At 40.4% G+C, this 26,183-nt stretch overlaps 1 protein-coding gene across 1 annotated transcript in view; it reads right to left on the bottom strand.

Annotated features, from left to right (window-relative positions):
• Positions 1-26,183, bottom strand: part of NCAPG (non-SMC condensin I complex subunit G) — a 32,083-nt gene that overhangs the window by 3,853 nt on the left and 2,047 nt on the right. The window contains exons 4-16 of the mRNA XM_045834495.1: positions 24,207-24,352; positions 23,840-23,924; positions 21,824-22,016; positions 21,186-21,335; positions 17,358-17,498; positions 16,581-16,704; positions 15,061-15,150; positions 14,552-14,731; positions 11,271-11,381; positions 9,364-9,483; positions 6,037-6,264; positions 2,714-2,895; positions 2,040-2,214 (exon numbers count right to left, since the gene is read on the bottom strand). Coding sequence (XP_045690451.1) covers positions 2,040-2,214; positions 2,714-2,895; positions 6,037-6,264; positions 9,364-9,483; positions 11,271-11,381; positions 14,552-14,731; positions 15,061-15,150; positions 16,581-16,704; positions 17,358-17,498; positions 21,186-21,335; positions 21,824-22,016; positions 23,840-23,924; positions 24,207-24,352 — 1,925 coding nt within the window. The remainder of the gene's footprint in view (positions 1-2,039; positions 2,215-2,713; positions 2,896-6,036; positions 6,265-9,363; positions 9,484-11,270; positions 11,382-14,551; positions 14,732-15,060; positions 15,151-16,580; positions 16,705-17,357; positions 17,499-21,185; positions 21,336-21,823; positions 22,017-23,839; positions 23,925-24,206; positions 24,353-26,183) is intronic.

Here is a 26,183-nt window from a genome sequence, read left to right as displayed (position 1 = left end):
TGGTATAATTAAAGTATAGTCCCGCACACCTAACACCAAACATTTGCAACTAATTATCTTGCCATCATCCCAAATGCAAAATGTCTCAAACGAAATTTAATATGCTCCTCCCAAAATGAGCTCTTCTTGAAGTTTTCGGACTGGATGCTGTGGCCCAGGGCCCACACCCACTCCTTTTACTACACTGAAGCATTTACCCTCCAGCTGCTACGAGTTTCAGAGGATAACAGTTCTCGGGGGCAAAGCTGACAAGCTGAAGGCAGGAGGCCCTGCCCAAGGTCGAACCTCCTCCCCAAGAGGCAGTCCATGTCCAGTGACTGGTAGGCACGTGGGTGTAACCGCCCAGCTCTGTCTCAACTCTGGGTAACTCGAAAGACTACCGCAGCTGTGGATCTCCTGTGGGATCACCTGGGCCTTTAGGTTTGATTGCAGGCCAGCTCCTTCCTCTGCCCACCCTACCCCCCTCACTCTTCCAAGACACCGGTCATGAGCGTGCTCCCCAATGAAACGGAGTCAACATCGTCTTTGAGATCTTGTCGCCTGCACTTACACTCTTCCTTATCTCGGGCTCCTCCGTCTCCCCTGCCTCTCCAGGCTCTTTCTTCCAGGCTTTTGTGCCCATAGGTTTTTTTCTCTCACAATTTCTACTATTTCTTCCTTTCGATTTTCTATTATTCTTTTTCTACAAGTTTTTATGTCCTCAGTGTACATTTTTAACTGTTCTCTTTTTAATATTCTCTATTCCTCTTAGCAATTCAGCTCAATAATGACACCACCAAATTAATGTGTCTAGTAAGTAACTTTCATCCCCTTAACCCTTTCATTATACGCTCTGCAGTCACCCGCTGCTGATGAGGCCGGCTCCACGTCCCTCCCCTCATGTTCTAACGGGCCCCACTCAGGATTCTCAGCCAGAAAGATACTCCCATAGTTCACAAACACGCACAACCAACTACATTCACCACCCTTACTAAAAGTCGTCTTCTCTCTACCCAAGCCACTCCCCGAACCCCAACACGGCCTAGCTGGATGCTACTCAGTTAGTACAAACTAATAATGCCATATTCCTCGCCCCTACCCCATAAACCCTGCCCTCTGCTCAAGTCCTAAAGCACTTAGCAACTATATCACTGACCTTTACTATATTTTGCCTAATATATTTTATAATCTTTCCAGTGTGTAATGTAGCGACTTGAATGAAGTATGCCATCATTAAATATCAAGTAGAACAGGAAATCAATCCAGTTGACTATGGAGCAACACGGGGGGTTAGGGTTGGTTTCCAGCGCAGTCAAAAATCTGCGTAATTTCGACTCCCCAATAACAGAGTTACCTCTCAGTTGCCGTGGGGGAGTTGTTCCAGGACCCCCTGCAAGCCAAAACCCACAGGTGCACAAGTCCCTTCCATAAAATGGCACAGAAAAGACAGAGTCAGCCCCCACATCCACGAATTCCAATCCAGGAATTAAAAGTAACATTTTCGACCCACAGTCAGTTCAAACCATGGCTGCAAGCAACCTCAGGCTATGGAGAGCTGACTATAAACTTACTGGAAAGAACCTGTGTGTGCGTGGACCATGCAGTCCACACCCATGGCGTTCACGGGCCAGCTGTATTTCAAATATTAAAGAATTCAAAACCCAGATTCAACTTAATTTGTGGGACAGTTTTAGGTTAACTTATCTTCTTTGAATTAAAAGCAAATAAGCCTGAGGCAAGGTTCATTCTCTGAATTCTCCTTCCTCCGATCAGAAAGACACCGGTAAGCCAAAATCAGAAGAGGGCGAGGGTGGTGAATCTTGGTAACTTTTCAGCAGCAAATATGCTAGCATTGATGACTTCTGTCTCCACATTTCCCAAAGTAGCTTCTTTTTCCTACTTTGTGTTATGCACGACCACATACGCCAGAAATCTCAAGATCAAAGTGTAGCTTCTCTCTACTTCAAGAAATCTGAGGGATTATTTTACAAAACAAAACAAAACGGACCTGCATCCTAAACTATCACCCTCACCATCCATAGGCTGACACACTCACCCACCTGATAATCCTGGGAGTTCTTGGCCTGAGGATTTAACCCACTGGGTCTTGTCAGATCCACAAGCAACTCGGTAACATTCGTGATATCCACTTCTGCTAAAGGAGAGGACGCAGGGGCGTTGACCAGTGTTTGCAGAGTTGGGAAGAAGGCTTCTTCAAAACATTCTTGATTAGTCCTACAGAAAGACAATTTGAAAGTACACTGGCAAAGAAAAAGCTTATGATCCTTCAAAATATATATTATGTATAAAAAGTCACCCCATCAAGACAGTATGTTTCCATCAAGGAAAGAGCCAAATAATTCAGGTAGATAAAAGACAAAATCTAGGTAAGCCCAGGCCCTGGCTGGCATAGCTCAGGGGATTGAGCACAGGCTGCGAACCAAAGCATCACTGGGTTCAATTCCCAGCCAGGGCACATGCCTGGGTTGCGGGCCAGGTCCCCAGTGGGAGCCACAGGAGAGGCAACCACACATTGATGTTTCTCTCTCTCCCTCTCTTCACCTCTCTAAAAATAAATAAAATCTTTAAAAAAAAAATCTAGCCCTTCTCATTTCATCACTCACCGCTGAAGGATAAGAACAAACAACAAAACGACACTACCGATAGCACTCTTGGGGAGTGTGAATTTAACCTCAAGGAAGATTTTCGTTTATTAACTCGGCGAGACACACACCTGCTGGCATACGCGAACACGGGGAAGAACACGCCCAGGCAGTGCCGCAGGCGCACGTCCTCCTCGGTCACGGGGTTGTACCACAGCAGCACGAGGCGGGACAGCACCCTGCTGCTGACCAGAAGCCCGGAGAACATCAGCTTGGCGAGTCCCTCCGCGGCTCCGGTCCTCAGTTCAGACACCTAATAAAAATGGCTTTCGTTAAAAGAAATTTTTATTTGTATTTCCTTTGCAAGCCTTAAAATGTAGCTTGTCCGACAATATTGTTATATAAACTGTCCAAAAATCATTCATGTTATTATGAACTCGTTAAAGGCACATAAGATTCTGTTTCCTCTTGTAGGCTCTGGCTATGTGACCAGTTATTAGTCTAGCTATTAAAACTTCGATTCCCTTAAACATTTTTAGAGGAACCAACAGGCCCTTTAAATGTTGTCAAACCCAAAGTCAGTAAGTATTAAATGCTTATCATAATGCTAACATAGTAGAGAAACAAACACCCTTAGTAAAAGCCCCTGCCGTCAAAGGAAGGTACCCACTGAACAGGCACATGATCCCCATTTTACAGGTGAGGACACAGTGTAACAACCCAGAATTTTAAATGCCAAGTCTCTGCCCTTTGATGGGAGAGTTTAATCCGCTTATATTAAAGACGTCACTGACAGGAGCAGACACTGACTGAACTGCAGGGAGAACAGACAGCTCTGCGACTGTAACCGAAGACTTCGATGCTCCACCGAACGTAACGGACAGAGCTGGGCAACTGGTAACGAGACGGAGAACTGAACACTATACGCCAGCGAGACCTGCCGAGCACACAGGCACTCCACCCCGCGACAGCAGAACACACATTCTTCTCGAGCACACACGCAACACTCAGAGAGAACCCTGTGTAACCCAAAACAAGTGCCAGTAACTTTGTAAAGAATGAAACCGTAATCTTCAATCGCAGTGGAAGACATCTGGAAAGCAGTAAGAGAACTGTAAAATTCACAAATATGTGTAAGTTAAATAATACAGTCTTCTTACACACGAACAGGTCAGAGAAATCAAAAAGGAAGTGAGAATGTACTTAGAGATACGTAACAATAAAAACACAACAAACCAAAACTTACTGGGCACAGCAACAGCAGTGACCCAAGGGAGATATAAAGTGATAAATGCCTGCATTAAAAAAACTGAATCAGCACCCTAACTTTACACCTTAAGGAACTAAAAAAAAAACAAAAAAAAACAGAGCAAACTAAACGGAAAGGAGGAGGACAGGAGAAAGAAATTAATGATAACAAAACAAGTAAACAAAATAAAAATAGGGAAATTATAAAGAAAAGTCAATGAAAACAAGAGTTCTTTGAAAAGATGAACACAATTGACAAACCTTCAGCTCAACTGACAAAACAGAGAGAAGGTGCAAATAAATAAAGCTCGAAAGGGAAGCGGGGACATTACAACTGGCCCTACAGAAATAAAAAGATTGTAAGAGGACACTATGAACAACTAGACACCAACAAATTAGATGATCCAAATGAGACAGACAATTTCCTAGAAACACAAAAATGACCAAACTATTGAAGAACAAATATAAAATCGGAACAAACCTTAACAAGTAAACATACCCAATAAGTAATCAGAAGCCTCCTGGCTGGCATAGCTCAGTGGATTGAGTGCGGGCTGCGAACCAAAGAAACCTCCCCAAAATTAAAGTCCAACACCAGATGCATTCATTGGCAAATTCTAACAAACATTGAAAGAAGAATTAACCCATCTTTCTCCATCTCCCAGTAAACAGAAAGAGGACGCAACTCCTGACTCAGTTCACCAGTACTGCCCAGATACCAAAGCCGAACAAAGGCAACGCTACCAACCCACTTCCCTTATGTAACAACCCAACAGAATGCTAGCAAACTGAACCCAACAATGTATGAGAGACATTACAGACCATAACCAAATGGGATTTATCCCTAGAATGTAAAGGCAGTTCAACATAAGAAAACTAAGCAATGTAATGTATCACAAATCAATAAAACAAATAAAATATATGATCATTTAAATTGATATAGAGAAAGCATTTTACAAAATTAAACATGCTTTCATGATTAAAAAAAAAATACTCTGAGAAGAACAGAAGTGAACTTCATCAAATTGATGAATGACATTTTTGAAGACTCCACCATGATACTCAATGGTTAAAGACTAAAAATTTTCCCCTAGGATAAGAAATAAGACAAGGGTGGCTGCACCCTGGCTGGTGTGGCTCAGTGGATTGCGTGTCGGACTGTAAACCAAAGGGTCACTGGTTCAATTCCCAGTCAGGGCACACGCCTGGGTTTCGGGCCATGGCCCCCCCAGGGAGGCACATACGAGAGGCAGCCACACATTGATGTTTCTCTCCTGCTCTTTCTCCTTCCCTACCCCACTGTCTAAAAATAAAATAAATAAAAATCTTAAAAAAAAGACAAGGGTGCCTGCCTGCTTAACCACCACTGTTCAACACTGTACTGGAAGTTTCAGCCAGAGCAACTAGGCAAGAAAAAGAAATAAAATACATCCAAATTGGAAAGATGGAATTTTTCTTTCCATGGATGGCCCTCGAAGACGAGCTAAGGGAAAGAAAGGCACAGTCACACACCGTACAGTTCCATTTACATGAAATAGCCAGAACAGTTCAATCTGTAGATACAAAATGCAGACTGGCGGCTGTCTAGGGCGGGCAGGAGAGGAGACAGAGAGCAACCGCTTAATGGTTAGCTTTCCTTTCGGGGCCATGGAAGTGTCTTTAAAAACCAGAGGCAGTGCTCGCCCCACGGTGTGACTGTACTAAGTTCCAATACATTGTTCGCTTCACAACTGTTAGTGCACGTTATGTCATTTTACCTCAGTTAAAAAAATACATATGAAAACTTTTAACTTAATGTTTATATATGTTAGAAGATGTAGTTCAAGAGTATTGTAAGAAAAGAGAAGAAATCCCATTCCCTATCTTGGGACTTCCAGCTACCCAATGTAAAATTATTTTATTTCTTAAGACTCATGCGGAGAAAATATTTAAGTCATCAATCACAAAGACAGAGAAAGAAATGAAAAAATGATAGCATCCCTTTCCAACAATCATTTCGTTTTTGTTTACACTTCGATTCTCTGAACATGCAATTTGACAGGGAAAAATGAGGTATACGGAAAGTGAAAGTAGAATTTAATTAGGATACTGAAAAGGTAAAATTTTTAAATGTTGGCCAAGCTTCAACCGAGCCTAAAAATTAAAGAACATAAACGCGCATGCTGAAAATGACATGCGGAACAACAGGGCCGAGGCCGCGGCTTACCTCGCTGTCTAAGAAATCGGAAAGGAGCTTCAGAACGTTCTTGGCTGTAGCAGTCACTTCCTCAGCTTCCTTGGACTCCTGCTCGTCACCAGCGTTTACTTCTGCACCGTCGCTTTGAGTGGCTTTGGCTTGTTTGGTGGTAAACGGCTCAATCCCAAACGTCATCAGCTGGTCGAAGATTGCCTTTAAAGCGCTTATTTTGAGTGTCACGTCATCAATCTGCAAGACCTAACTCGAAACACCCCGACAAAGAAAGCACATTCCGTAACCTTCTCACCACTGGGCTGCATAGCATTATTTTCTTAGTCTAATTTCGTAGCAGTATCAAGCCTACATAAAATAACTTTTTAAAATAATTAAAATTTCCATTGTTTAGTTATTATTTGTGTTTATTTGCACTGTAACATTTAGAGTTATATTTCCTTCAGAAAAAGTACATCTTCAGTCCAAAACTAGTGGGAAACTCGTAGCAGGCTGAAATATTTTTTGTTCCTTCTATTGAAAAGAGTAAACTCGGTCTGCGGCCACACCGCCCCGAACACGCCCGATCTCGTCTGAAACAGTGAACACGGCGGACGTTTCGCCTCAGGAGCAGGTACCTTGCCCAGGCATACTCCGTTTGACTCAAATAAAGTCATAAACATGTTCTACAAAAGTAACAAATAAATACATAAACCAATAAAATAAAAAAGTATGCTCAACTATGATTTCATTGTTAATCTTTTAAGGATTTAGAAAAGCTGGTCAATTATATTGAAATTAATTTTGAGCTATCTATCAAGACAAAAAAATTATTCTAACCAATAAAAAGCATTAATTAGAAAATCAATAATCTTCTAGGTTATAAAGTTTCATTAAGGATAAATTTTCTTTTATTAGCTCAATATTTGGATTTCATTAACAGTGAATTCAGTTTTCAATGGACTGGACTGGACCCCTTTACAAAAGGGGGTGAACCAGAAGGCGCAGCAATTCGTCTGAGTCTATCCTGATAGAAGAAAACCAAATGTCTACACATCAAACTTCAAAACCGTGAAAAACTAGAACAGATTATTTCTACTACAAAGAGATGTACCGTATTCTTTAATGCTCTTAAGTTTTGGTGAGTGATAAACTACTCAGCTATATAATTTTGCCTTTAGAATTAATAAAATTTCACACATAACTTTTTTTACTTCATTTGAATCATTCACATTTTTACTTTAAAAAATGTACATACTTATTTTATTCAGGCAAATATTAATAGCGAGTCCCTGAAAAAAATAAGTTTAGAGGTAAAAGTTGCTTAAACTAAAAAAAACGAAGACAGGAGAAAGGAAGGGGTAAACTCTGATTCCAAGACAAGGGGGCTCTCCGACCACCCGATATGAAAGAGGGCACAGCTGCAGAGTGGCGGACAAGATGCAGGCATCCATCTCCCACAGCGGCCTGCTCCGGGCCCTCCCTCTACGACCACCCAGGGGCACTCGGGGTCAAGGCCCCCGCGGCTCTGTCCCTCAAGGGCGGCGGGGGGTGGCGTGGAGCGAAGTCACCCCAGCGTGCCGCAGGGCACTCACGAGCACTGACTCACACTGCGTTTCTTCCCTCTGAAATGACCAAGCCGCATGCTACTACTGATTACTACTATGTCAGCCGAAAGTACAAGGGTCAGAATTCACATTTCCTCTTTACAGGTCAAGTGACCTGAAATATCTTTTGAAAGACTTCTATCATATTTCTTTTCTATTTTATAACTGTCTACCTCCAATCTCGTGTCAGAGTTCCAGCCTGACCTCAAAAACTTACAATGTTTCGGCAGCATTCATAATGGGATATCGGGCATCTTAATGAACGTTTTACCTCATGTTTAGAGCCAAAAGGAACTACTTGGTAGGTTAGACATAAATGAACCTTTCACTATCAAAGGTTCTAGTAAGATTTTTCTTCCACCTAAAAAAAAAAAAGAAAAAAAAAAAAAGGCAACCTCTCTGCTGGGTATCTACCCTAAAAACTTGAAAACAGTTCTCTCTAAAAATACACGCACCCCTCTGTTCACTGCAGCACTACCCAGAGGGGCCAAGACATGCAAACAACCCGCGTGTCCTCCAACAGAGCACTGAACACAGAACATGTGGTCCACACACACGGTGAACTACTCTCCGCCATCAGAGGAGATGAAACACTGCCATTTGCAGCAACACGGACGGATCTTGAGAATATCATGCTTAAGCCAAGTCAGAAAGAAAAAGTCAAGAGTGGTATGACTTCACTCACATGTGGGGTACAAAACTGAAAGCAACGAATGAACAAGAAAAACAAACAAACAAAAAACCATAGACACAACGGTGATGAGGGTCTCCAGAGGGAAGACAGTGGAGGGGCAGTGAAGGGGGTCAGATACACGGTGAGGGAAGACTGGACTCTGGGCGGTGGGCACACAATGCAATATGCAGATGATGTACTTGTATCAGAATTGTTCCTTTGAAACCTGTATAATTTTATTAACCAGTCACCTCAATACATTTAATTTTTTTTAATGTAAAAAAAAAAAAAAAAGAAAAGTAATGACCAGGATCACTCCAGCACTTCAAGACTCCAAACTAGAAAGTCAGGAAACTGAAGTAGAAAATTTCCTGTTTTCATTTCTTAGCAAAACCTCGTTGAAAATGTAGGATTTTATTTCCTAGGCATCTAAAAGCCAATACATTTAACAATAATAAACACGACTCCATTAAGAATTACTAGCAGGATCACTGATACCTACTGTACTATATACATTGTTTATTTTTCACTGTGTTTCCTCTTCTAAAATAGAAGCTCCTATCTTATTTTTTTCTAAACCTAGATAATGCTGAGCATATAATATGCACTCAGTAAGTATTTACTATATGATGAATTTTAAAAGTACCTTAAATAGCCCTGGCTGGTGTGGCTCAGAGGACTGAATCCCAGCATGCAAACCAAAAGGTTGCTGGTTCGATTCCGTGCCAGAGCACATGCCCGGGTGGCGGGCCAAGTTCCCAGTGGAGGGTGCATGAGTGGCAGCCACACTGATGTTTCTCTCCCTCTCTTTCTCCCTCCCTTCTCCTCTCTCTAAAAATAAATAAATAAAATCTTTTTTAAAAAAGAACTTTAAAAATAAATAATTGATATTTCATCCCTTTTCTACACAAGTGTTTGAATAAGAAAGAAATCAAAACTTAAAAACTGAATCTCTAAAAGTCATCCATGATCATCATCATCTTCAATAAGCTCCGGAATAGATTAAATTTTGAGTACTAGCATTATCACCACAGACTCTGAGTATTTTAGGAAAAACAATCAAGATTTTGTCACGAGATATCTTACCTGCAACAGTAATACAAAGTGTTTACTTGCAAAATTCCGATTCTGTAGTCCACAGCACCCCAAGCATAAAATAGCCAGATTTCTTACTACAGGATGCACACTTATTATTCCAGGAAGAATCTGAAACGAATCAGAAATTATAACACTTTTTACAGGCACAAGAAATTTACAACAGTATATTAAAAACATGGTCAAAATAATTTCTGTATGATTTTATAGATCTACATCTCCGTACTGCCTACTGACTCAAAGAAGCCCGTTTTCAGTTGAAAGGGTAAATATTAAATTGCTAAAACAGAAGACTACAGCCCCTCCCCCCACTGACACTTCCTCAGTGGCTTTGCAGCGCTCACAGGTCAGAGATGAAACTCTTTCAATGTGACACAGTGTGTGTCTCGCTGTGCACTCTCTCCCAGAATCATCCCACGTCACGCTGCCCCCGCTCTCTGCCGATCCAGCCCGTCTGACTGTGATGGCTCCCAGTCAGTGCTGCCCAATGGAAATACGGTGCAAGCCACTTACATCTTTTTTTAAAATATTTTATTCATTTATTTTTAGAGAGAGGGAAAGAGAAGGAGAAAGACGAGAGAAATATCAATGTGTGGTTGCCTCTTGCACGCCCCCTACTGGGGACCTGGCCTGCAACCCAGGCATGTGCCCTGACTGGGAACTGAACCTGCGACCCTTTGGTTCGCAGCTCACGCTCAATCCACTGAGCCACACCAGCCAGGCCACTTACATCATTTTTAATTTTCTAGGAGCCACATTAAAGTAAAAGCATGTAAAACTAATCTTAGTATGTTTTATTTACCTAATATAACCCAAATGTTATCATGAATCGTGTACTCAATATTTAAACACTAAGATAATTTACAATCTGTAGTTTGTACTAAAGTCTTCAAAACCCAGTGTATTTTCACACTTCCAGCACACCTCAGTTTGGCCGAGTTTCTCACAAGTCCATGTGGCTAGAGGCTACTGTACTGGAGAGCAGGTCTAGAACATTCTTTCCTCCTTCACGTAGTTAATGTCTACTCAAATATCAGATCAAGAACGCTGTCCATGAACGTATCAAAGTCCACTACTGTAAGCTCACACATGATCACACAGCTCTCACTCACAGCAACTGTCATGGCATCAGTGTCCGCTTCTCACCTGACTGCTGCCTCCCCTGCCTGAGCAGAAGGTCCGGGAGCGCAGGCTCTACCTGTTTTGTGTGCCATGTATGCACCATCCCTAGTATTTAGTTTATAGTAGATGGACAATCAATATCCGTTCAATGAATTTCTGATTTTTCCTTAAAGAATACTAATTTCATAAAAACATTTTTTAACTCCTTTATCCAAATATCTTACTCGAGTACATCCCTCTGTATACAGTCTCTTTCGATCTTCCAACACAGGTACTTTTTATACACCTAACATCACTGCGACCATTCAATTCTGTGTCGTCTTCCCTCGACATTGTAAGTGTTCCCACTAAAATGGAGATTAGCTATAAAGAGTTAGTTCAGTAAAAATTCTTTTAAACATACGGTAATAAACAAACTCCTCTCACATTGCTCACAATGTGTCTGTTCATACTCCTACTATATAGCAAGATTCCAGCACTTAAATATCCCTGCATTATTCCTGACTACTCAAAGAATAGAGAGAGTCAGCATCTCTTCCGGCATAGTTTTTTTTCAAAATTTTAAAGGAATAACTATCTACCACGTCCTTTATATGTATTATCTTAATTCAATCCTCACAATATGATTGCATCCACTGAATTTTTTTTTACCATTTATATTTTTCAGACATTTAAAAGAGTCATCTTTTCATTCTTTTGGACCCGAAGAATGTATTACTTATAAAATGAGGAAGGGGCGCACTAACTAACATAAGCTTCAAAGGCCACCGACATACCAAAGACTCCACGATGCCGTTCACGGTGGCGCTGAGCCCCGTCGAGGCGGAGATGTGCTTCAGCAGTTCGTAACACAAGATGAGACACTTCTGCAGTGTCTCGGCGTCGTCCTAAAATGACACACAACGTACTCAGCGTTAGTAAGGACACCTTCCGCCCATTCCTTAAATGTGTGCCTTCGCAGAGGTCTTTTTTATTGTATGTTTTCCATTACCATTTACCACCCCCCGACCCAGACCCCCTTGCTTTTCCTAGGCACGGTGCCCTCTGGCACTCCCTGGGCCGTCATCGCATCCAGCCGGCACCGTCGTGTGTGAGCCAGCCCGGCGGTGGCCTGAGTTTCCGATTCTTACACACAGCTGCCGGCAGACCTTTCCCCCTCCGCGTTCCACAGGCTTCCCGGACCCCAGATGCCCAGGAGGGGGCCAGCTCACCATCACCCCAGTCCCTCCTCCTCGAGTGCCAGCTCCATAACATCCCTGTCATCTACCCAGCCGCCCAAACCCAAACACTAGCACACGTTCCTGACTCGCTCTTCTCCCTCTTACGAGTCCCTAACTACTTCTCCAATCCACCACTTCTTTCCGTATCCCCCCCATCGCCTCATTCAGACTGCAACCGCTGCAAGCCCACATTACTCCGAGTCTGCCGGCGAGTGTCTAGGCTTTAGCACCCTGCAGTCCGCGTCCTGAGCGACAGCGACCTTCCTAAGACATGAAACTCATCCATCCCACCACTTCACCCCTTCGGTGCTCCGCCACGATCCTTGGGTAGCACGCAGTTTTAATTATTGCTTATGCAAGGTCTTGCGTGCACTGACCCCTAATTCCCATCCCCAAATTTCTCTCGTCTCTCCCCCTCAGTTCTCTAGACACGGGGACCTCAAGTTTTTGAACACAAGACGCTCCTTCACTTCTGAGCCTTTACACACATCGCTCCGTCTGCCTCCAACACCCCCTTTGTGACTCACTGCAGAGACGACACAGGGAGAACTAAAAGCGCAAATCTAAAGCCACCTGCCGGGGTTCGAGTTCTGACTCCACCGTTTACCATCCGTGTGGCTTTGGACGAGTGACCTGCCCTCTGTAATGTGAGAACAACAGTGCCAACGTCATGAAGGTTATCATGAGAATCAGATGCGTTCACACTTGTGAAGTGCTTAAAGCGGTGACTACCGGAGAAAAAGCATCCTGCTCATATTATTTTTATTCAAATCACAAGTGAAAACATTCTTTCCTCTGGGGAAGCCCACAACGCCCCCTGGGTTAGACAGGTGAGAGGGAAAACCACTGCACTATGAATGAAACCCTGGTACTCCCCTGACCACAGCATGCATTACGCTATGCTGTAATTGTACCGTAATTATAATCCTGAATTAGGAAAAATGAGCGCGTAAATCGTCACAGCAAGTCAAGTTACACAGGTGATATTAATCATGGTAGACTACTTTTGTTAATGTTTTCCTAACTTAGACCTGCATTTTATATGGTTTTTCAGTTTGTGATACAATATATTTTTTCATTTTAAATTTGCTCCTCAAATTGAAGAGCCTATAATGAACCACAGACTTTGTCAAACAAAAGAACAAGTTACTAGCTATGAAAATAAAATGCAGCAGTCACTGGGAAGGTGGGGGGTGTCTGTGGCTAACAGTTCCGGAACATAACTTACAGAATGCTCTTCCCTAGCCAGCACAGTCTCCTGAGAATACACTAATCGGCGCTTCCCAAACCAAAAGTACAATAATAAATGATGTTTACTACAAAAGGTAAGATCCTAAAAGACCTCCTGAATTAAGTTAATATCATAGAGCACAGTAATTGAGAGCATTCTATCTTATGTTAAAATAAGACCAGTTTGTCCAATACTACTAAGTTGAAAAAAGACTGCTGAAACTTAGCTTTAAATGTTGCTAGATACACAAGTTTACTATTTCACTGAAAACCAAGCTACTTGGCTTTTCCTAAAAACAGAAGCACAGTCACACACCAGGTAAGGCTGGGTCGGCGACGGGCCATGTGCACCCCAGGGGTCCCATCAGACTGTAGTGGGCTACAAGCAAGGTTTGTCCGGGACGTGGAGAGAAAAGGCTGGACCCGACTAGGTGCTGAATTTACTGCTAGCTCCGGGTGGTTTCAGAGGCTCAGCAGGCTGTCTACTCGCTGTGCACCCGCCAGTGGCTGGGCCAGGGCGGGGCAAGGGAGGGTGGGGAGAAGGCTGGGGAGGAGGGGGCCTGGGAGCCAGCCCCCCTGCACACACAGGCGCATGCGCTGCACAAGCACCCGGGTGCACCAGCTCCCTTCCCCTCTTCGGCTCCTGTCCTCCCACGCCTGTGTCTACCTCGCCGCTCTCTCCCTCTCTTGCTCGCTCGCTCGCTCTCCATCCCTCCTCCCTTTTACTGTTTCTGGTCTCAAGCTTTCTCTCTGCCTCTTTCAACATCTGCCCGTCCCTCCTCCTCATTCCCTCACCCCCTTCTTCTGAGGTGCTCTCTCCCTCAGGCGGCGCCTCCCTCCACAGCCCCCACCTCCCCCCACAGCCCCCGCCCCCCAAACGTGTGCGTGAGAGCGCACACACACACTCCATCCTTTACGCTGTATCTCCACCGCACCTTCACTGTGTTTAGATATGCCAGTGCTGACCACTGTATCGGAACTGTCTGCAGTTTCCAGTGCAGCCCCGTGCTGCACGGGCCGTGGCCTAGGAGCCGTGGGCTGTCCCACACCGCCCAGGTGTGCAGTGGGCCGTGCCATCTGGGTGTGCGTGAGATTCGCACAATGGTAAAATCACCACATTTCTCAGAATTTATCCCTGTTAACGTGATGAGTGACTCAGGGGAGCTTTAAGATGCATGTGTGAAACGGTGCGGTTACCCCTGGCATTCTTTTCCCACCAGCGGAAAGGCCATGAGCCTTCCACAAACAGGAAAAGATAAGGAAACAGACAAGGTGCCTTCTCCTGCCCTGAACCATTCAAGACACACGAATAGACAAAACAACCCAACCCGAAGGAAACCACTGGAGGCAAAGACGACTTTGGATTCCAGGGATTCGCACTGAAGAGAGCAGATAAATCCTCAGCCACAATAATCACAGGTAATTAAGGCCTTTCAAAGCTCAAAGTAGAAAGGATGAAGAGGGCAAAATATATTTTCCTATTAATTCACAGTACTGTTAAAAATCCCTCCACAGTGAATATATTCTGGCAGCTTTCTGAGTTAAGAAAACAAGGTTTAGTTGAGATAAATAACAGCTGAAATTTGGTATAAAGAAGTTATCTATACCTTTTCCCCGTGGACTTCTTTAATTTCAACCTGCTCTGTCTCTTTCAATAGGTTTACTCTGGCATCTTCTAATGCTTTTATTTCCTCTTTTAATTCTGATGCTTGATTAAAATTCTGTAAGGCAATGCAATTTTCCAACGCTTCTTTTGCCTCAATAAGTTTAACTTTTATTTCGGCCATCTAGGAAAGATACAAATTGAAAGAAAGACATAAACAAACAAAACTGTCAATGCGAAAACCTGCAGCAAACTGGGAGTACAGCTGAACATCTCAGCGTCCCAGAGGTCCATCAGTCGGGCACAGACAAAGCCGTGGTCTTCCTGAAACAGAGGCCTGCCGGTCTTCCAGACCGACGTAGTCTGGTACCATTTCAGATACTCTCCCAGTTTACTAGTTAACGAGCGATCTGACCCTACAAGAACAACTCTGAACATGTACAGCAAGAGGGAATACACGACTTGGACGACCACATGAGATTCAGGTATTTCTTCAATTTAGAAGAGACCTACCTTGAGCTCTCTCTTTCTTGCATCAGCTGGATCATTCTGAACAGCCTCAGTAACAATGGGTGCCCGAAGCTCTGAAATAATTTCTGAAACCTGATGAGTAAAGTTACAGTTCAGAGTACACCCTTTAATACATGTTCTAGTGACATCAAACTGCTACATAAAACTCCAACTAGCATCCACAGTCTCATGAAAAATAGAGCAAAATATACAAGTAAAAATGGTACACATTCTCTTTGCCAGACCATTTTAGAAAAAACATGACCGAACAATGTATCTTGACTAAGAACCCTAAGATTATGGGAAGATAGCAGGCACATAGATGTTGAAGAGAAGTTTTCTTCCCTGCCTAAAATCTGTCCCTCCCTCCCTTGTTCAGATCCATGGGAGCCAAACATAAGAGACAGAACGCTCATTCATTGTTCCTTTGGACACGCAATGCATAAATAATGGCAGGGCAACCGAAGACCTTCCTTTCGGAGCCACTAGAGCAAGCAGGCTCAAGAAAAGACTGCGCCCCAAAGGAGGGTGCTCACGCAGACACTGGCTGGATAACCACGCACGGGGAAGGCTGTAGAAGGGGGTTATGGGTAAGTGTGTGTACACAAGGAGGGACAGGAAAGGACAACCTGTGGATTAACTTACAACAACCCTGCGATGGTATGGTGTTATGAAAAGTAATGGCCCAGGTCTGTCTTTTCTGAGTACCCCAGAGAGAATAACACTTGGCAGCAGTAATATTATAGTACATTTATTTCTGTATTTACAAAGCAGTTTATGAACATTATTCCATTGAACAATGAAAGGTAGGTTTTATTGCTACTCTTATTTTGCAGACAAGTAAAAAAAAAATCAGAATTAAATAACTTGCCCCAACTCACAAAGCCATAAAGTGCCAAAGGGGATTTGAACCCAGGTATGTATGACTTGAGCCGGGCCTCACTCTACCGACCAATGCCCACTGTCACCTCTCCCCTAACCTGCTCCATTTCCAACTGATGCAACAGTAAGTATGCCAAGAGCAGATGATTCTTTTTTTTTTTTAAGAGAGGGAAGGGAGGAGGGGAGAGAGAGAGACATCAATGTGCGGTTGCTGAGAGCCATGGCCTGCAACCCAGGCATGTGCCCTGACTGGGAATCAAACTTGCGATGTTTTGGTTCGCACCCCGAGCTCAATCCACTGAGCTACACCAGCCAGGGCAGATGATTCTTTTTTAATCATAGCAACAACATATTATCCTGTCAATTGAGTTTATTCTTTTTTAATAGTTTATTTTTTATTAAATTTTGTTTTCCATCCACCCGCTCCCCCCTGCAGTCACCACACTATTGCCCGCATCCATGAATTCTGAGGAGGAGATGTTTTTTGGAATGTGTGTGCGTGTGAGAGATTTGAATTTAAGTTTAACAACCTGATAGAGAGACAAAATTAAAACAAAGGCAGTTAAAGATAAAGCGAAAAGTACTGAAAAGAAATGAAGACAATCCTCACTCACTGGCCGACAATGAAGAAAATTACTCACAATCTGCGTTCTCTTATTATCGTCCACCACAATGTGGAGCAGCCTCTCCACAAGAAAGGAAACCAGGGGCATCGGGGTCGTGGGCAGGGTGAGAATCTCCTGCAGGATAGCCAGCAGACGTTTCCTGCGTGCAGAACAAACTGTCTTAACCAAGGCACGGCAGCGGAAACACACGTTAGCTCTAGCATTTCACCTATTCCACATTTGTCTCAGTTCTTTTTTACATTTATCACTTTAGGTGCAAAAATATGTGTATAGATTTTAGCTCAAAAATTCACGTTCTGGAAAAAAAATAATTTTTATAAATCATCTTACAATCTTTCACAAATTAACATGACGAAGTGACAAAATACCAGAAGTGAATCAAATGTCTTAGATAGTATTAAGTAGCCCTCTGTCATGAAGACAGATTTTTAAGCAGGAATCTGCAATTTCATTGATTTGTTATGAAGAAAATGAATTAAGACCTCATATATTTTATCTTTTATTCACACACACTCACATATACGGGGAAGAAGGGAGGAAAGGGTATATTTTCTGTTATATATCACACATATAAGAAGAAAGAGAATACTTTTTATAACATGCTAGAAAGCTATGCTGGTTTGCAATTGTGAGTATGCAAAACAGAGTTTATTCTTGTATTACTTATTAATGTATTATTTTCCACACGAACCTCTTGCCCATCCCTGTATATTTAATTATATGGTAACAAGACGGTATTTCAATACAGGATTAGAAGAACACATTAGAACTAAGGTTAACATTCAGGCATACCTTCCTCCTTCCTCATTGGTATCCAAACACTTGATAATGAGAATCAACTGCTGGCCTATGAACTCTTTTGTCATCAAATGTCCAAAGAAGGCAAAATCATTTCTCTGTTCATCATTAACAGCTGGAATGCTCTGAATATAACTAAAACAAGAAGAATTAATGAAGTGTAGAATGTGTTCAGAAACATTAAACAGCTCCCCGTTAGGTCAGGAAAGGTTTTTTCTCTCTTCAGTTCACATTAATATAAATACATGGATGTTTATACCACATGACACTAATTTGGTCTGTAAGAGTAAATTCTCCACTATTGTCATGAACTTTTCTGTAAAGAAACTTACTGACTTAAGTCAAAAGAATTTGGCAAATGTATTTTCATTGAAGATTCAAATTTCCTATGGGAAACCTTCAAGAGGTACATATCTATATCTTTCAAACTGATAATTATTTCATTGTCACTAGCATTCTTATATTTCTTTATTTTTCTATTCAGGTTGATATTCAATATTATTTATTAGTATATGTCACTAGTATTCTCAATTATAAAGTTCTGAATCTCTTCTCCAAAATCCAATTTCATAAAGAGCTAGTCTTCCATCATCATCCCTAATTAACCATCATTTTGTTTAAAAGAATACTAGTGTCCTGGCCAGGTGGCCCTGTTAGTTGGAGCATCAGCCCAGCCATACACCAAAAGGTAGTGGGTTTGATTGCCAGTCAGGGCACATATTTAGGCTACGGGTTCAATTCCTGGTCAGGACACATATGGGGAGGCAACAAGTCAGTATTTCTCTGTCACAGCAATGTTGCTCTTTCACACTGATGTTTCTCTCTCTGTGTGTCTCTCCTCCTTCCTTCCTTCCTTTCTCTCTAAAATCAACATATCCTAGGGTGAGGACTAAAAAAATTTTAAAAATTTTAAAACAGTAGTAATAATAAGAATTACACAAATAATCCATGAATACAATGACCTTTAAAAAAAAACATTAAAACATAGACCACTTCATGATTTTGTATTGTCCTTGTTTAGGGGCCCTAGTAATCTTTGTATTGTTCTTATTTTAGGGTAAGTACTACTGAACAGCACCGTCAACTGTCCTTGTACTCCTACTATCACCGCCCAAATTAAAACGTTTCACAGTCCTCACCTGGAAAATATTCAATAGCCTACGGAAGATCCCCCTTTTGTGAATGCATGTGATAGGGGAGCTACTTAAAAGAAGAATTAAGAATTGAAGTACAAACAACTAAGTGCCTTTGGGTTGGAATATGAAAAACAACAATCGGGACCAAAAATGTCATTTTTTAAGTGTCAACAAGAACCAAGCTACAGAAACTGCAGAATTATGCACAATGAATAAATTCATTCATCTCATAAATCTCCGATCATGAGATTAGGCCCTTTAAAGGCACCAGCGAACCTTTGGGCTCTAGCAGGAAACCAAAGGAAAGCTACAAAACGAATTTTTATCAAAATCAACAGATCAGTAGAGTCACTAATTTCTAATAGGCTAAAAATCTCTCATTCATCTCCGAATCCCTTCGGAGTTGAATGGGGTTACTTTACCCCAGCTTTAGCATAATGCATAGCATCAAAGAGTAGGGTTTTTTTCATTAATATGTAACAAATCCTGAACTGTATAAATGTAACTTAAAAGGGAACCACCAATTTTAATCACCATAAAATCATCTTTTTAACCAATTTAAAAGATATTCACTATAATGAAGTGATCACTCATTTAACATCCCTGATTCTTCAGATAACAGGAAATTATTTCGCATCAGAATTCTGAGTCACTAACTCTTACCACTACAAAATATGTAAACATACATTTTTGAGATTATCATGAAAGAATTTTCCCTTTAATTTTGTTTCTGTATCTGAGTAGAACAATCCTATCTAGTAACATTGCTCCAAAAAGAAAATCATTCTATTTCTTAACTATTCTTTAAATAATTAAAATACAACCTTTTAAGTTTTCCTCTCTGTAAGTGAAAAAAAAACAAGTCGACTGAAGTTATTTCAAAACTCACAGATTAAGTGACAAAAGAAATATAAGAATAAGAAACTCTTTATATGTCAATATTAACTAAGAAGTAACCAATTTGTGAAGTGGTCGCTGAGGAGAGGTCTCCCCTCTATGTTATTTAAACATTTAACATATCCTCATATTTTTATAGCTTCTCTATCTTCTATGAGCATTTATCACTTTTACACTAATACATATTACTAAGCATTATATCAAATTCATTCTTTGAAAATATTTCAACATGATCCAAACAGCATGATAATGAACACTCTAATTAAGTGTTAAAACCTGAAATAACTACCATTAAAACACTCAGTAGATTCACACATGCTTTTCATGATGTTATTATGACCTTAAGCTATGAGTTTCCATATTCACTCACAGTTGAGAAATGTATCCTGGATTTAATATTTTGCATATGAAATTCAAATGCATTTATAGCTTTGCTCCCTAACTTACATGTGAAACTCTGATAAGCAAAATCAGAATAGTATATTTCCTACATAGAAAATTCAGGACCATTATTCATATTATAGGCAAGCTTTTATAAATATACCGAAAGCAGAATTAAAAATTGACACACTAATTATCTATCGTAATGTATATAATCTTTGGCCCAGCAATTCCATTTCTGGGAATCAACCCCACCAAATCCCAAACATACCAAAAAAGTGCAAGAAAGTTATACACCTTTAATATCAGTGAAAACTGTAAACAAAATACCCATCCACAGAGGAGTAAATTAAATGATACCACCACACTATGGAATAATATGCTTCTAAGGCTGTGACAGATTTATATACACCAACACATAATGATCTCAAACATCAGTAGTTATTTTAAAAAAGATATGTATAGTGCACTGCATCTGAAAAAGCATCTCTGCATTCAGTACATGTATATGTAAATGCAGGGGAAGGTATGAAAGTATACACCCCAAGCTGTTTAGCTGTTAACTCCAAGGAAAGCAATGAAATCGAGGAATTAGAAGATAAAAGAGGGAATTCACATTTTTATTCTATATACATCTGTATTGGAATTTTGTCAAGAATGCATTTGTGTTTCACTTACATAATTTTAAAGTGAAATAGGTAAAAATTAGAGTAATTCAAGCAACTGTTTTTAAACATCAAGTTTGAAAAAAATTTTAAACAACAAAAGCCAAATAGTATCATTAATTAAATATCTTTAATTAAAACTAGAACTGGCCACCACGCCCACCCTGTCCGCTGGAAAACTGTGGCCCCTGCACCAGATCCAGCCTACTGCTTGTCTCTCTGCTGCTGGCAGGCTAAGATTTAGACATTTTTAAATAGTAGTTTAAAATAAATGCCTATATAAGAAATATTTACATGTGTAAATATACACATGTGAAAAACAAAATTCAAATTTTAGCATCAATAAAAGTCTTATCAACAGTCACACTTAGCATTACATATTGTCGTTGGCTACTTTTGCACTGCTACAGGAGAACTGCTTCATTGTGACAAAGACAGTGCAGCCGGCATACTCTAAAATATTTGCTATCTGGCACTTAGAAAAAGTTTGCCAACCACTTTCAGAGTAAGACATCATCCACTTTATGGAGAAATGTTTGACAGCTTTCAGGAAATGTTCCTAAACATACTGACTTTACACTTCCTTCAAAAAGACTCAATGCGCATACACCTATTTATCTCTGCCTGTCCAAAAACACGGTTTTTAACTTATTCCCAATTAGGCCTGTCTTTGTGGGAGGAGGCTGGGAGACCGACACGGGGAGCAACCCAAGTACATTCCAAACTGAAGCAAAAAATTGTACCTCAGTAAATACTCGGCATACACCACAGGCTCTGGCAAAATCTGCTCTAAAAATTCTTCGCCTTCATCTCCTTTTGACTTCAAATATTCACAAAGGGCACGCCAATACAAAGCAATTTCAGGAGTCAGTGTTTCCATTGGAATCAGTTTCCTTCATTTTAAAGGGAGAAAAAAAAAAGAAAGCATGATCTTAATAATGCAGTTGAAAATTTGAACTAAACAAAAATGGAAATGAGAAGCAAACCAGATTTGTAAGCACCAATCTTTTAAAAACTGCAAAGTTGTTAAGTTATCCACAAAAAAAAAGGAAAAAAATTTAGACCAAAAAAATTAATCAAAGGAGCAAACATACTATAAGGATGCATGCTGTTGAACTTTCCACGGTAGGCTAATACAAAAATCAAAGTAACAAAATTAAAAAAAAAATGCAACTAAAGTAGTCTATGTAAAGAACTAAGTTCTTACACAAGGGAGAAAAGAGAAAAAAATGCCATCTACCTGAGTAAAAAACAAAAAAAAGAGGGGCAGATAAAAAGTACCCATACAATCTAAAGGAATGGGAGGAGGAAACCTTCATTACAGAAGCTCATCAGTATCACATTTCAATACAACTCAAATTACAATGAATACCTTACATACCTGTCATTGTTATTTTTACAGATCTCTGTCAGTTCACTAAGAGGAATCACTGAAAATAAGGCATTGAGAACAGAGACTGCCACTTCGGAAGAATTCTCCACATCCAGCCGATGCAGCAGCTCCAATATATTTCCTTCGGTAAAGCGGAGCCAGCCTTGGAGGAGATGCTTCTGCGTTGCCTGCTTCACGGCTTCTGTGGAGTCATTTGAAACGCAGGTAAACAGAGGCTTGTTCTAGCTTCCACTTCCTCCTGTATTTTGTCTATTTTCATTAATCTACCAGGTCAGTCTTAACATAAAGTTGATTTTTACAATAGAAATGGAAAGAGCTTAAGAGGCAGAACAAAGCATACTAACAAAATAATAGAAGTACAATGATATTGCAGAAATCACTATGATGCTCACTTCCAAATAAAAATGAAAAAGGTCAGGAGTAAACACACAGCCACTACCACAACCTTGCATTCCTCCTCGAGGTTCAGCGAGCTTTGGGTCTCAGACTAGACTGCATAACGCCTGCTATTTCCCTTGTCGACCAAGCTCATCTATTACACTTGATGCTATTTGTACTAGTGATTCTCTCAAGCATTTATGACTGAACGAACCTTATCCTTAGTTTTTAGTCTTCCTACCCATTAATCCTGTGACAACTAATGTTCTCAAACTGAGGTTTTCTTGCTACAGCAAAATTAAGCCATTTTAGCCTTCTCATAAGAACTGGAAATTTAAACTAGGTCAGAGGTGTCAAACTCATTTTCACCGGGGCCACATCAGTCTTGCAGTTGCCTTCAAAGGGCTGAATATAACTTTAGGACTATATACATGTAACTAACTACTCCTTTTAACAGTTCATCGAGAGCTCGGCGCTGCCACCTGATAGACACAAGGTGCCCGGCTGGATAAAAGAAGGTGGAGGGCCAGATTCGGCCAGCATGCCTTGTGTTTGCCAGCTGTAAACTAGATCCTTCCTCATCATTCTTGTAAGCAGATGCTCTAGTTTTCACATAAGAGGAAAAAAGCTAAAAAAATTATACTAGTGTGGCCATTCCTGATTGCTGTTTCCAACACACAAAACATATTCATAGCAAGATATACAAGGGGGGGGGGACCCAAAAATCCGGAATTTATTTATAAAAAATTCTGTATTTATTTATTCTTACATATTTAAACTTCAGTCACCTTCAAAGTACTCTCCATTTGCTACAATACACCCATCGAGATGTTTTTCCCACTGCTCAAAACAGTTTTTAAACTCGTCAATTTTGATGCCTCTTAATGCTTCTGCCTTTTTTTTTGTTTTGTTTAACCTCTTCCACATTGGCAAAATGTTTCCCTTTGAGGCCTTTTTTCATCCAGGAAAACAAAAAAAAAAAGTCACTAGGGATGAGATCAGGTCAATAGGGACGGTAGGGCACAGTGGTCATGCTGTTTTTTGGTCAAAAACTGCTCAACATTCAGCGTGGTATGGGTAGGTGTGCTCCCAAATCACCCATCACAAAATGGGCAAATGTGTTGGAACGGTCTTCAGAGAAAAAAAAAAAATTCACTAAAGCTGAACACAACCTCTCACAACAACACCAGCTGGTATACTGATACAGGTGGGTTCCTAGAACACTCACCCAGTGGGGCAAGCCTGTACAACAAAGGCCCCGTCCTCCAGAAGATAATTCCGGTTTTGGGGGAAATCCCCCTATACAAAGGAATAGCATTTTAATAAAAAAGAGAGTGCTAAGAAAGAGATTGTGCCCTACTTCTAACATATATTAGCTGTATAGCTGTAAGCTATGGTTTCTCCATTTGTAAAACTCAGGAGAACTGAAGCAAACTCTACTCCTTCTAAGAATAAAGATCTTTAACTTTAGGAAATGCTTTTCTATACAATGCACCAAGATAAATTTCTATTGGCTGTCGAAATAATAGGCTTACTTGACTTAATTTAGGACACCTGTTTCCTAAATCTTTTTACATCTGAGCTCAAAATTGATGAAAGTTTTGTACATAAAGTTGTCTATCTTACCTGATCTGTCATTCAGACCTTGTTGAAGGAGCATTACTCTCTGAGCAATGGACATAGTTCTCATATGAACCTTTTCAGCTAAAACCTTAAAGAGATGATAATAATAATAATAATAATAATAAAAAGATGGTCATTAAACTCAACATAGTTTACATATTTCATAACTAGTACTATCTCCTTCCCCTAAGAAAATTACTCAGAATCTCCAAAAACTTAATATCTGATAACATATTAAATTACCTATACTCTCCATATGTGTCTCAATTAATGAAATCATTATTATTTCCCAAATATTTTTAAAGTGTTTTAAGAAGATGGCTTTTTGACTTTAAAGGACATACCTACACAAAATATTGAACTTATTTACCTGGTAAGCCTGCTTTCTGACGGCCACTTTCACGTCCCTGGTGCGCCCTACGATTTTTGACAAGGTCTTTGCTGATGGCACAATACACGATAACACTGCCCGCCTGACTTCCGGATTTGAGTCATTTTCAATCATGGTAGCGTACGCTAGAAACAGAGCAACATATTTTAGCACACTGAAGAAACATTCATTCTTTAGCCACAGTCATAAGATAGCCCACAATGTGATATTTAAGAGCATCTTTAAAAGGATTTAAAAAGTATCATTTTTGGTCTTACACATTTAATTGTAGCTGAAGGTTTTTTTTCTGCCAACTTCACTTAAAAAGGACAGCATGGGAAATTACTACATGGACTGGGCATGAAGGCTGAAACAAAAACCAACAGCACTCAAGATCATGGAACGCTCATCACTAAGATGATGTGTCTGCTACTCTTCAAAATTTAAAAGAACGTAGCAGACAGTTTATTTTTATACCGATATGGCTTTAAAAAGGGCTCATTACTATTTTGACTTACAATGACTTCTAAAAAAATAATTTCTGGTTTTACTGAAATGAAATCCATTCCTGTACATTTAAATGTTTATTCACCTCTACTTCTCAAACTTTTCCTAGCTTCATAAACAAACACATGTTGACTAATAAACACATGTTTTCTACATTATTATTATATGCATCATTTAACACCAAAAAATATCAACTACCACCAGTTACCAAAACAGGAAGAAAGAGAAAAATGAACAGAAGTGTGCCCCAAATATACTTAGGCTATCTTTATGAGCCCAGAGGTAGAGAAAAAAGTGCAAATGATAAACAGATTGATAATTTTGACATTAGGAATTCTGTCCAACAAAAGACACCCCAAAAAGTGAAACAATAAGCCATCTAAAATAGGAAGAGAACTACAATTCACATAACCCAAGAATTTCTTTTCATTGTAAAGAACCCCAATAAATCAGTAAGATAAACCAACAGAAAAATGGGCAGAACACACTAACAAGCATTATATAATAGAAAAGATATAATTGGCTTTTAAATATCCAAAAAGATGCATAATAATGACATATGTCACACAACCAGATAAACAAAAAATTCAAAATCTGACAATACCAAACGTTGGAGAGGATATGGATCCGTGAAGACTTGCATGCATTTCCCCCGCCCCAATACTCACCCAAGGACATATATTCATCAATTTTTAGACAGAGAGGGAGGGAGGGAGGGAGGGGGAGAGAGAGAAATGTCCACTGCCTCCCATATGCTCCCCCCCCAGGGACTGAACCCACAACCTCAGCATGTGCCTTGATTGGGAATCCAACTCACGACCTTTTGGTGCAACAGATGACACTCCAGCCACTGAGCCGCACAGGCCAGGGCTACTTGTGTGCACTTTTATTGGGAATATTAATTATATCTTACCTAATAAAGCTGAATGCACATAGAAAACCTTTAACCTGGGCACCAGGAACTACTTATAAGTTCATAGAAACAACATTGTTTTTTAAGAGCAAAACACCTGAAAACAACTAGAAGGTCCATAAGTATTAGAAATAAATTGCATGATGTTCGTAAGACAGAATGCTACAAAACAGCAAATAAACAGATTAATATAGATGAATGTTACAGTTAGAAATAATGCTGAGAGCCCAGAAAAATATAGTATAACCCATATAGCATGCAAAATGATATGCAAAACTTAACATTAGAGATACACACATGTAGTTAATTGTTTAAACAAAAAGATAAGAGAATTCACCTGAAATCATTATCTCTGTAAGAGAGTGATGTCACTGGGGTGGGACCTAAGGCTCCAAAGTCACTGATGAGGCTCTATTTTTGACACTTAGGTGGTGTCTCCTTGGGTTTTTTAAAAATCATATATATATCTCTTTTCATATATATAGTTCATAATAAAAAATTCACCTACTGACAAGTTAACCCAGTCACCAAAACTGAAAAAGCATTTAGGCAGCTAC

This window comes from Phyllostomus hastatus, unplaced genomic scaffold, assembly GCF_019186645.2.
Source record: "Phyllostomus hastatus isolate PE091 unplaced genomic scaffold, TTU_PhHast_1.1 phas_contig_196, whole genome shotgun sequence".
NCBI lineage: Eukaryota > Metazoa > Chordata > Mammalia > Chiroptera > Phyllostomidae > Phyllostomus > Phyllostomus hastatus.
The sequence above is the reverse complement of the archived record's forward strand: the minus strand, read 5'-3'. Positions and strand labels throughout refer to the sequence as shown.